Source organism: Gymnodraco acuticeps, unplaced genomic scaffold, assembly GCF_902827175.1.
Source record: "Gymnodraco acuticeps unplaced genomic scaffold, fGymAcu1.1, whole genome shotgun sequence".
NCBI lineage: Eukaryota > Metazoa > Chordata > Actinopteri > Perciformes > Bathydraconidae > Gymnodraco > Gymnodraco acuticeps.
In genome coordinates, this window is record NW_022990701.1 from 1488732 (window position 1) to 1501923 (window position 13192).

Here is a 13192-nt window from a genome sequence, read left to right on the forward strand (position 1 = left end):
TCCCCCAAGGCAGGCACTGCCAAAATAAATTAGACATGGGCTGGATTATTCCCCTTCTACAGATGCCCAATCTCTGCGCTCTTCTTTTATATCTCACATGTCAAGTGTTAGTTTATAACTTTGAGAGAAAAGAGGAGGAGAAGAAGGAGGAATTACTCGGAGAGGGGAGGAGTAAAACGTCTTCTCACGTCCTAACTTACACCTCTCCGACGCTCACTGCTGACACATCATTTCCCACCCCTCTCCCTGTTTCTTACTCCCTCTCCCAGCTCCTCCTCCCTTAATCTCTCTGTCTGCGTCTGACTTTTTCTTTGCCCTTCCTCCGCCCCGCCCTGGCTGTATCTGTTTCACTGTCCTCTATCTCTCTTCACTTTGCAAAATCCTTCGCTCCCTATTTCCATCCCTTACCTCTCTCTTTCCACCTCAGCAGCAGCTGTGGAGGGGTCATGTGAGGCTGGCTTTGCACATCAGAAGGACGCACACCTCGCACGCAACCTTGATGACATCACACCATTGTATGGGTCGCCCTTTTCACACTTTGATAGTTTGCACAGATGCAGTTGTTTGGCAGCACAGAGTCAAGAGGAAACTCCAGTCGTAAACGTAGAGGTACTCATAAAGTAAAGAGCACTGCGTTAGCTTTAAAGGGCATCTCATAATCAATGAGTCAATTTCAGTATAATTATACTCCATCTGAGATACAAATAGGGCTTCAGGAGTGTAATCACAAAGCCTTTAGCGATCCGATCTGTTCAGAGCCTCACCTGACTAACACTCTCACACAAAGTCAGATCTTTAGCATCTGCCGCCGGCGCTCTGCTGGCCGCGCTTGAAGCAAGAACGATCGCATGTCTGATTTGATAACCCCTGACACATAATCTGGTTTCAGGGCTCCGTAATGACGGTGTGTAAATATCATCAAATTAAGGCATGATTTGATTGGGAATGAGTGCAATTCCTCTAACGGTCAGATAAACACCTAGAGGGCCTGGTGGCTGACTTGCAGACTTGTTTGCTTGTTTTTTCCATCTGCACTGCTCTGAAAGAGTGTGTTTTGCATTCAAACACTCATCTTAATGAGTGAGGCCAACGCCTCAGGCGACAGGCACAAAATGAAAAGCACATTATGGCTGCTGCTGATTTCCCCTCGGCTAAATATAACATAAAGCACTGCTACAGGAAAATAAACCACTGAATGATTTCTCTTTCTTTTTTCCTGATGTTCCGTTCATTTTGGTCACAGTCTATAAATGTATCATTTTGGTTATTTTAATGATCTTTTAGAAAAAATAAATAAGTACAAGGTCTGCAGAGATTAAACAGTAGTTTGTGGCATAAACAAGCGTAGTGCAAATCATACAAGCATCATACATCATGGATTGACGTTGCGTGTGGCCTGAACAATATGACCAGGCTGGTAAACTTCTGCTTTGTCTAAAAGGGAACTTTTCCAACTCTATTCTATCAGGAAGAAGGTGATTATCTTAAATATTACTGAAGCAGAGTTTGCACACATTTTCTTATTAACATTTCCCAGTTGGAATAGCTGTTGTTGTGCCACATGTTCAAATGTACTTGTAAAAAAATCCCTACCTGGAATCTACTGTGAATAAATAAAGCAGCATATCCACCAGTGGGCTAAAGTTGTTTTTAAATATTTTAAAATGTAAGAACCAATGTTGGCCCTTTTTTAACATGAAGGAAACTTGCTGTATAATCGTAGTAATAGCTTTCTCCTCTTATAGTTAAACCAGTTTTAGGATAAGAATTTAACAAAATATGTCATTATTATTTCTTTTGGAGTTGCATTGTAATATCTGAGCTGCCAAAAGTTGTTACCAAATTGTTCTCAAATTAATGTCACTTAGATCTTGAAAACAGAAAAAGAAAATGTGTAGAATTGGTCTTATTTTAGTTTGGAGTAGCATTAATGAAGTCTACAATGTAACTTGCCTTAAGATCAAGGTATCAGTGCTTAGTCTTTTTTTGGGGGGTTCAATCTTGATTTTGTTGTCGTTTTCAAATCAATGTGCTTTTTAAAAAAAATACTTGCTGTGCGTTTATATGTTCTGCCCAAGGGTTGTCAAATTGCAAAATGTGCTTTACAAAGTGATGACGTTTATTTTTCTTCATTCAGTTAGATTTTCTGTAGTTGTAGTGGTCGGTTGCTCTCTTCGTAACCCTAGAAAAGACCTTAGCAGTGATATATTGTTTAAACATGAGTTATTGCCATACCTTCCACGGCTCTTTTGAAGAATACTTTGCAGCTCCCACACGTCACAACACCGTAGTGGCATCCTGACGCCTCGTCTCCACAAACCAGGCACACTTTAGCCGTTGAGGACGGTTGTCTCAGTGGCGTGCTGAAAGGACACACAAGAGTTTTCAGACTAGACATAAATCAAAGAAGAATTTTCAAAAGTCAACAACAAAGCCACGGCGACTGTCCCCCTTCCTCACCGCGTTATTGCCTGATGTACGTTGTGTAACGTTCTTGTGTTTTACGACCCGCAGTACAGTAGAAACACAATGTGGCCAACCATAAAGAAGTCGGCCAGCCAAGAGAGGATGGCTTTGCACTCCACTAATTTATAGCTTCCCCAGGCTTACGACAATGACAGAATTATAGAGGAGATTATTTCAATTCAATAAGCAGAGACACACAAAGCAAAATGTCAAATTTAAGTGGGAACCAAAACCCTTGTCCCCTTTAGAGTAAGGCACTAGAAAGGTGGACAAAAATAATAAAAAAGCATGATAAAGAGCAAACATTTGACTGTCCAAAAAGGTTGAAGATCAGAGGTGAGGAGTGCTGTACTGTAGTAGCACGTCAGGTTGTCGTTATTTATTCTGAGGAACAATCGACAGGCAGCAGAATTTATGACGGTCTGCTGCAGTTCTGTTTACTTTGGCATCACTTACTGCTTTCACTACTGACTGATTTCTACAATTACATGAACATTAAAGCTCATTGTGTTACACAATGAGTCGTTCACGGTTAGTTACAGTTTACCTATTTCTGCAAGTGATATCATGCAGGTTATTGTAAGAGATGTCAAAGGTCAAAAGTAATGGATGATTAATGTCTATAGTTAATCAGCAATAAAAAAGAGATATGCTCAAAGCTGTTTACTATCAGTTTTAAAATAAGTGAGAAAGACTGGCAGTGCATGCAAAGTAAGACTGCTATAAGAGCTATAATTCCTTTGCGGATAATTATCAGAAAAACCTTGATTTTTATATTTTAAATATTATTTTCCTGCCTCATGAAGACTTGGGATATATGTATCATGTTAAATCACAGTGAAATATGGGCTGTTGGTTAAACTTGGCAACTTGTATATTTCAGTAATTTAAATGTTTAATACACATCTATGTTTGTAAGACCTTCATAACACCATTAATACATTCAGTTGAATGTCAATACAGATTGACAGAGTAACTGTTCAGGGTGTCAGTATTACCACCCTCCTTTATAAATCAGTAGGCCACATTCATGGGATATCACTTCTGAGACATACTGTAAGGGTTGGCCAACAAGTAACATGAAATTGCAGCTCAGTTATTCCAAAGATAGGTTTGACCTAATTCAAAACATTCAAAACACTGTCTTCATTTCATAATTATTAGCAGAGCCCTACCAGTTTTATATTTAAACTTCAAATTTGGACATGTTGATAACCAAACTGAAGGTTTCTTATCAAAAGTTTTTTTTTATGTATAAAAAAAAGCTATATATATATATATTTTTTTTTTTAACTCTCAACTATCAATGTTGGCTTTAAGAGACAATTATCAGTTTGGCTCTGATTAGTGAACTACATGTAGATTTAATGCCATTTATTAAGCTTTTGAATCATTCACCTCCAATGCATTTCCAGTGACATTAGGACTACATCTATTTCTCTTGAGATTCAAAGCAAAGAGGGAAGGTGGCAGGCAGCTAGATTTTGAGTTTGAACAGGCTACCCAATAAAGTCTTGTACGAAACATGACATGGTTTTATCAGTGTGCAGAGCAAGCATGCCCTATGAATGAGGCTGAATAATTAATTATTTTAAGGTTAGCTATTTATTAATGGAATAGCACTGACTCAGATGGCTCTCGCATGTAATAAAAAATGTAAGGTACATTTACATTCCGAGTATGTTAAAAGCTTCATGCTCAAAACCACAGGTCTGCACATAGTGAACAAATAGGAAATGTCGTTTCACTTTTGATTTGAAAAAAATTCCCTTAATGTGCACACACACACACACACACACACACACACACCCACACACACACAGAACACACACAACACAACAAGTAGATGGGTACAAAGAACACCTTGTATCAAAACATTAAAAGTGGCCTCAGCCTCCCCTTCTTTTCTGTTCTAATTACCTCTCTCCCATCTCAATCAATAACAGGCAAGGTGATTGTCTGGTTAACATTCTCCTTACATCCTTCATCAAACCAGCTGCCAAGCACACTCTCTCTCCTCCTCCCTCTGTCTCTCTACCTCGCACGCTCTCTCATGCACACACATTTCCTCCAGGGGACTAGCTGGGAAGGGGTACAGCAACAGCACACTCAGATACAATCAGGACCACTGATCTAATTCCCTCTTGTCCATCTACACACACATTCAATTTGTTAGGACGCTTAGAGGAGTCTCTGGTGAGGTGTTTGTCTGACTAGATCTTCCTGGCACCGGGCCCCATGGTTTCATCTAATGTCAGTGTGTGTATGTGTGCATGCATGCACAAATCCAATCCTTGTCGAGATGTGTTTTTCAGCATGTTAATCTGCTGAATATTCAGTCCCTATATATTGGCCTTTTCACACTATTACAAACCGGTGTTAACAAGAAAGCCACCAGTAAGAAAAACAGCCTCTGAAAGTTCATGTCCAGGAAAAAACCCAGCAGCTCTTGAGTGGTCCCTCTAAAGTATCTGCCTCTAATATGCAGTCAGTGGTCTACACTTTAATAGTGCTGCACATTAAAATGCTGCGTGCCAGCCTGCCTGCCTGCTGGTCCACCAACAAGGTGACTTCCCCTCCCTCAGAGAAGTATATAGGTCATTCACTCTCCCTCTCTCTCTTATGAAACCAGAGCAGACAGGCCAGGCTGCAGTGACTGTGCACCAACGACTGCCAGTAGCCCTTAACTAAACACAATCAACCAGACATTCCCAAAGCAGGCTCTTTCGGTAGAGATGTTAGCCTACAGTTTGTACACAATAATAATCATGTGTTATGTATTTGTAAGCTTGAGAGAAAAAAGGAATGACATGCAACACAATTCTCCCGTCAGAAAACAAATTAGGATGTTATGGTTAGGCGGTGTGTGTCCAAATATATGTGTTTGGTTTAACATTTTCGTAGCTTAAACTATTCTGAGGTCGACATTTCTGTCTGTATGAATGAGGGTTTTAATGATGACGCACCTCTGCAATAACATTGGTGTTGAGGCAGGTTCAAACTGTTAATTCCTGCGTGCGGGACCTTGTATCACCCTTCATGTCAAACTGAAAATAAAAGTCAGAAGGCAGAGAATCGAATTTTCAAATATTGTTAACCTATTGTACATTTTGGATATTGCAATGTACATTATACACCCTAAAAATGTTCTACTTAATCCTTAAATTAGAAACAAATTTACATTTCTGGGGAAAATTCCACCACAATATCTCTGAAATAATGTTCATAAAAGTTCTGTAGTTCTGAGCAGGCTACTTTTGTGAATTGGGACTATGATTTTTCGACCCCTGTCTTCTCTATTTCTGGGTACAATCTCAGACAAACTCAATGGGACTGACTACACAGATCAAAGGTCTCATTCTTCGCTCCAGTTGTTGCTTTTTTTCTCTTCCTACAGAAACCCCAGGGCAGCCCTTTCATTGTTTTCCGTGTCCTTTCATCTTTAAAGATAACAGAAAAAGCTAACAACTGATTTAGTTGCTGTTTATTTCCCATTAGGATACAGATGAGTGCGAGTACACAATACCTGTTTCTTCCCACCAAAATGTACAAGCAAAAATATTTATCTCTTACTAATGCTCGCTGTCCTCTTTGCTGCTTCTCACATTGACATGCTGCTTGGGAATGATATTAAGGCCATGACAAAGGAAAATAATTGTGAGAGCGAGAAACCAGACGAAGCCCAAAGTGCCCACTAAACTGTGTGAGGACCTAAACCACAGGACAGATGTTTGGGCTCAAAATTCGCCTCGTGCTTTTTTACAAGTAATTCCGATGTCACACTAGTAGCATTCCCCGAATGGTTCAAATATCCTCTCTCTCAGCTGCCGAAGGAATGCTAAATAAGCGAGAGCTAAGACCAGATAAGATCGCCAAATATTTATAAAAATCCGGAAATTCTCCATCTGATAATCACAGCAGTCATTTAAAGCGGACCTCCTATTATTTTTCAAGAAGTTTTATTAGGTCTGACTTCAAAATCTGCATTACCCGTGAACAATGTGTGGCGCTCAAAAAGGTCAGAAGGCGTCCGAGCTTGACATAAGTAGAACAATTAGTTGCCATAGAAACGGAGCATGAAGTCAAGGAATATGACAAATTAGAGATACAGGGGAAGTCAAGAGTGCGGTAGTTATTCTGAGGTTATCAAGATAACATCATTATGGGTGAATAATGGGCCGTGAGATGTCTGCATGATAGAGGACACACGTGGTAGGAAACGAACCCTGTGACCCACATAAGTACATTAGCATGACAGAGTCAGTAAACAAGCAGCTGAGCAAGTTCTGTTGTATAGAAAAACAATGTCCTCCTCACGCATGTAACACTGTGTGTCCTCACTCCTCACACACACAGACCTCTGTGCTGCACTGTGTTTACGCTGCTGTAGAGCCAGCCGCCCACTGTAAAGATAAATGTGTGTGTGTGTGCGTTCGTGCAGACACACTGACTCGTTCAATCTAGAGGCTGTTATCACAGGGATAGTTCAGACAAGTACCACAGCCTCACTGAACCTACCCCTCATAAAAGAGAAGCATCCTTGACTCTGCAACAAAAAAACACAGCCTCCATGGTACAAAGCTTCTCTACAGTCTGGCCTACACTGTTTATGTAATACACAGCTTGGCGTGCTGAAAAACCTTAAACTAGACCAGTTCAAAGGATATTTATGTAACACACACAACTTGGCATTTTGGAAAGGTAAAGGTAGATTGGTTTAAACAAGCTGGGGGAGATGGAGAGGGAGAGAAAGAGAGGACACAATGGCTTGCATAACCGTGAGCAGACAGTATAAACATTATGACACCCACTCACCGCCTCTCAAAGGGAGAGAGGTCTTATGGGTAGAGCCACCAGGGATTTATTTTGTCCTGGTGAAGGTGACACTGGCATTGGGCAGAGTACCTGAGCATACAGAAATATGAGATGTCCTATCTGTCGAGCTTGTGTTACACTTGTGTTAAGGTTACAGTATAATCTACTCTGGCCGCCTCTTATGGTTAATATTAAATTCTTAAATATTGTTCATGAGGATCTTTCATTTTTCACCTCAAAATGTTCTTGAGTTATAATTCAGTGCAAATTAGGTGATTTCACCATCCAACAAAATGTAGGTCACTACAGACATGGCAAATTTGCTTTCTGGTGGAATCTGGTATCCCGGCTGTGATTGCATACTTTGCTTTTAATTCCAAGCTGTTGTGTTGTCTCCCCTCCAAGGCTTATGCCTACAAACTTAAAATGACCTTATCCAAAACAGCAAATCTTGATTATCTGTCTCCTATAAATCCACTGTTTAGAGTGTAAACAAAGAAATGAGACAAGCGCAGAAGCGCATGTGCACACACACACACACACACACACACACACACACACGGAACTGTACCTGTTTTTGACCTTAAATTCCATAATCAAACACCACAGCTACTCTTTGCTGCACTTTCACCTTTCCCTCAGTATGCTCCCGCAACTGAATGTCCTTAAGGCCCAATGGAGGCCGTGGATACCTTGAGGGCAGCAGGAGACATTTTAACCATTTTGACTTCACCTAAATCTCTTACTGTCACACTGTGAATGAAATTAATCACCTGAGATATTTTGGCATAGTTGCAAAGCAGGCAGGCCTAAATCTCAGGAAGATGTGGCAGGGTGTTATTATCTGGTGGGGAGGATTATAGTGGCTGGAAACTCCCATAATGTATGCCTGTCAAGGGCAGCGTGGGTCCTACCACATCCATGCAATATAAAATTAAACTTGCGATGCCACTGAATCCAAAGTGTCATTCGTAGTTGCTGTGTAGCAATACATACTTAAAGTCAGTGTGAATGCTAAGGAATTCTGGTATGCATGTTTTTCATACTTTTCAAACTGCACACACATACTCAAGAGTGCAGCCGTATTCTGACATTTGCATATGCCTCAACAAGAAAAACAAAACAGTTCCTATACAGTTATACACAAAACACCCACTCATATATTTCTGACCATATGCAGTGGGTTCATTTACACACAAAGCATGAACCAGGTCAAAAATCTCCAAAAGTACAAGAAATTGAATTTAGAAGGATCGTGCATTTGAGCTTTGGAAATAATGTATCTGTACACGGCTGAGATGTGTGTAAATTGTTGTAATCCCACATTGGTCACCTCAATAACTTTCTCCATTTAGAAGAATTATTCAGTGCTAGAAATAGACAAAACATTAACCATAAGTAAAAAATGGTTGCAAAAATTGTAAAACTTCCACCTGGCAAACAATTGCGCATGTAACAGGAAGACATTACAATACAAAACAACTATATGGCCTTTACTACGCATTTTCATGAATAAACCCAATAATCATTTATGCAGCTCTGTAGCAGCTTCAACAGATCACCCCATCATGGCCTGCAGCGCCGTTTGATCTGCTGGAAAAAAAGTGTCTTAACTGTACTGCCTTAAAGCAGGAACGTTATCATGTGCTCCTCACAGTCCTCTCTTTGTGAGCCCAACAGTTTCTGTTTTTAGCACCAAGTTTCCAGGATGCTTTACTGAAAACAGAAACAGCCACAACACAGCTGGGATCATGATTCAGCTGACATGTTGAGAAATATATTGTTGAGCATCAGGCTGATGTCCAGTCATGGGAAATCGAGAAATTATGCAAACAAGAGTCCAGTGATTAACACAATGTTAGACACATGAATAAACATGAAATACCATCTCAGTGACTTAAATCAAATGTCCCTCTTGAACATAAACCTACATGATAACAGCAAAAATAAGCAAGGTAGTTGGCTTAAGTCTAACTAAATACACAAAAAGGAGCCTGTTTTCAACCACCTTTGTGAAACGTGGCTCAGAATTTACTCTAATCTATTTCACTGCCACGAACATAAACACAAATGCACCTCTTCAAAGCTCTGCGGCTAAAACTGGTTTTGTTATTGACCCAAATCCTTTGATTTCAGTGGCATGGATGAACTCTAGACCTGGCCTCCCCTGGTGTTCATGTTTCAACTCTATTTACTGCTTACTTTGCTTTCTCCCACTGACTCCAATGAATACCTGCCTCCTTACAAATGTGTCTCTAGCCCGATTTGGGTCTTATTGACTGCACAGCAGGTGACCTCCAAACTCAGCTTAGAGGCCCTGGGACAAATGAGAAAAACAAATCCCTAGAGAGGGAGATTATCTTTAAGGGATCAGCCCTGACCCAAGCCACCTCAATGCTACATCCTCCTTACCTGTTTTCTCCACTGTCTAGCTAGTTAGCAACAGGCTAAGGCTCCTGTTAACCCTCAACTTTTGAGGTACAAGATGGATCAAGTAAATAGGATTACAGTATACTATGAGTTAAATGCTGGCATTTAAAATCTGAGGAAGAAGAAAAAACTTAGCACGTGGGTACAGAGAAATTAAACATGTCAAATAATATCTTATTCAAAAAGCGACCTTTTCCTTTCCAGTGTGATTCAAAAAGGCCTCACTCTGAATCTAGGTTAATGTACACTGGCGCTGACACATGTTGCCAGCAACCCTACGCATTAGCTGTCACATGCGATCATCCTCATCACCCACCAGTCATTTGCAATTCTGCCGGGACAAACATGGAAGAAGATCAGGCAGGCAGTCCAGCGTGTGCAACGAGGATACACTGAACACACAAACCACAATACATTAACGGACATACTGCAGGGATTCATGTAGCTTTGGGGCTTCCAAGTGGAGTGTTTATTGTATGTATAGTTTATAGTCTTCTGGCTCCCTTAAGTCACAGGGTATGAAACCACAACTTCAAGAAGTGGGCTTGCACGAGAGTCAAAGCCAAGTCACTGGTTGGCTCAGATCCAGGTGGTTAGCACCACAGCAGCACATTCTGCATGTAAGCTCAAGAACTGCTGAGAAGCGCTCTCCAGTCAGCCTCTCTATAGCCAGGGCTGCACATAACTGGTGCGCAGGTGCGCATGCGCACCTGCGCACCAGTTGCATATGAACCATGATATGAACTCAGGGCCGGCCCGTAGCACTGGCTAGATGTTCGCCTAGGGCGCCAGATCTGGGGAGTCGCTGCGCTGGCAGTTCTGGGAGGGAAAAAAACATTTTGACCGTTGGGGCTCATCCTAATTTTCGGCCTTGATGTAACAATATTCATAATTAAGTAAATGTAACACCCTTTTCACCCCGGTTACACGTTTCATTTGCCCTGTACGATGGGCGCTGTAAGTGATGAAAATGGGGGATGTTGGCTTATCTGGCGCCCGCAGCTCACAGCCAAAATGCGAGGGAGAGAGGGAGGGTGCACCGGTACCAGCGCTGTTGTTATTAGAATCTGGTGCTAGCTGCTCTAACGGAAGAAGAAGATGTTTCTACAATAATGTGGAGGGAGAGTCCTCTCCAGTCAGACTGAGAGGCTGATAAGTTAACTACAGCTCAGTGAGGTAAAGGACTCTTAGTCTAAGTTCAAACGGTTTGGTCACAATTTATGTAAACACATATTTCCAAGGCACTCCTTTATAATTATTGGGATAAACAGGTTTCAAATCATTCCAATGTATATACTATAGGACAGTAACCAAAAATATCCTTTAAAACTGGAGAGATAAAAAAAATGCATTAATAAATAAATGTTAAGGTAAAATAAGATATGAATGAACAACACAAATAAAATAAGTTACATTCATTTGTTATTGGCTATGGTAGGTTATTGGTTATGTTCACATACTTATTTGATTACATCCACTTGTCTAAGATGACAACAGAGACTTTCGACCCAAAACCAGCTGTTGACTTGTGGATGCAAGCAGCTAATCACAGACTCAACCAGAGAGAAAGAAGTAGGCCTACATCATCAGCTACCATGTCTGACAGAGAGGAAGACAGTGAGGAGAACAGTCAGGAGGGTAGTGATGACAGCTTGTAGGATTACTGGTCGTGCTAATGTTGTCTTGTGTTCACCTCTGCATGTGTGTTCTGTGTTCACCTCTGCATGTGTGTTCTGTGTTCACCTCTGCATGTGTGTACAGTGCCGTGTGTCTGGCACATAAAGTCAAGACCCCCTCAAAAGTTACGGTTTATTTCATTTTAAGGATGAGCACCAAGCAACATCTCCAGGTGCTCCTTTGAGAACCAGGGCAAAAAAGTTATGTGCACCCCTGTCTATAGCATCTGACAGGTTCCACAGAGAAGAGCCGGTGCACAGCCAGCGAGAAGTCCTGCCTGCGTTCAGCCACTTACTGTAGTCCATACTGATGCTGAGATTATCTATGAGGTGAAATGAAAGGAAAATATAGAACTACAGATTTTTGTTTTATAAAGGTTATTGTTTAAATGGCATATCTGCACATAAGTCCTAGCGGCAGGTAAAGAAAATCGATTTTATTGTTACACAATAGTATTTTTTGAAATTGGTTGAATTAAAACACCACAAATGTTCTGCTGTTATGGTGATCTAGTGCAGCTGAATATGAGGTTATCATCCATCAACCCAGAGCAAATGCAATGAATGGTCCAACAGGACAGGGACTACGGTTTGTCCGGCAGCATCCGTCCTGCTCATTGTAAATCTTCACGTTATTTTCTTAAAAGGTCAACCTTAATTCTGACCTCAAAAAGTACAAAAGGTCTCACACAAGCAGTGCAAAATGCAAAAGACAAGGAAGGTTAGAAACCAAAGCTAAATGTGTCTGTGCAATGACCTTTTTCAAATTCAGTGTGTTCACCTCCAAAGGATTACAGGCCCAGATGGCCGCTGGATGAACAATGAAACACCTGCTGAGGGACATTGCGCAATTAAGTTCTTGCAAAAACTCCTGCAAAAAGAAAAAAACTACACAATAAGCTATGCAAATAAAAATGTGCGGACTCCTCTAACTCCTGGATTATTTAACTCTGACTGCCACCACATTATAATCCAACTCTTTAATTTGTAATAAGCAGGACAATTTTGTATTTTTCAATTTGTAAGAGAAGGTCCACATAGTGGGATTGAATTGATTTTAGATTAGAAACCTAAATATGAATCATGTAACATAATAATATATCCGGTATTTGTGAAGCTGTTTTACTTTGTTTTTCCCGTAATGCATTTCATGTGTTTTCAACCAAAAAGCTTAAGTGAAATCAAAGAAGGTATATCATTTACTGAAGTGATGAAGTTTGCCTGTTCTGTCACCGGAGCAGGTGCAACCCGACTAACCTGATCGAGATGTCTCAATTTTCTCTTTTTAGCCAAAGTCACGCACACCTTGAAATTCGACCAGATTGGCATTAACAAAGTGTAAACACTAGTACTGACCGTCACTGAGTACTGCTTTCTTTAAAAGGGGCAAAGAAAGCAGAGGTTTCACACTCAGGTGCTTCACCTTGGATGGCATGTTTGTTCTCCCACCTACCTCCTGTTTTTCTATCATAACGCCCAGGCTGTTTTTCCTACCTCTCCTCGTCGTTGTACTTATATGTTTCACATGTTGTACCCTGAAGCATTATTTCCTGTTCAAAACAATAGGTTAAAGATAAAACCTCAGTCAATGTTACCTTAGCTGAGGTCAAAGCTTTTTCACAAGTAAGGCTGACTATTGATGTATATTTAATTTGGTGAGAGATTTGCAGTCGTGCATGTGGCTGCCCTTTGAGAGTGAGCGCCCATTTCACCTTTTTGGCAGTTTAGTTAACAGAGAGAAGGGGGACAAAGGCCTGAAACTATACTTACAAAAGGATTTTTAGTCTGATAGAAGTCTCTCCTCT

The 13192-nt window shown here is 40.8% G+C and overlaps 1 protein-coding gene across 1 annotated transcript in view; it reads right to left on the bottom strand.

Annotated features, from left to right (window-relative positions):
• Positions 1-13192, bottom strand: part of nr3c2 (nuclear receptor subfamily 3, group C, member 2) — a 72633-nt gene that overhangs the window by 26026 nt on the left and 33415 nt on the right. The window contains exon 3 of the mRNA XM_034231455.1: positions 2236-2363. Coding sequence (XP_034087346.1) covers positions 2236-2363 — 128 coding nt within the window. The remainder of the gene's footprint in view (positions 1-2235; positions 2364-13192) is intronic.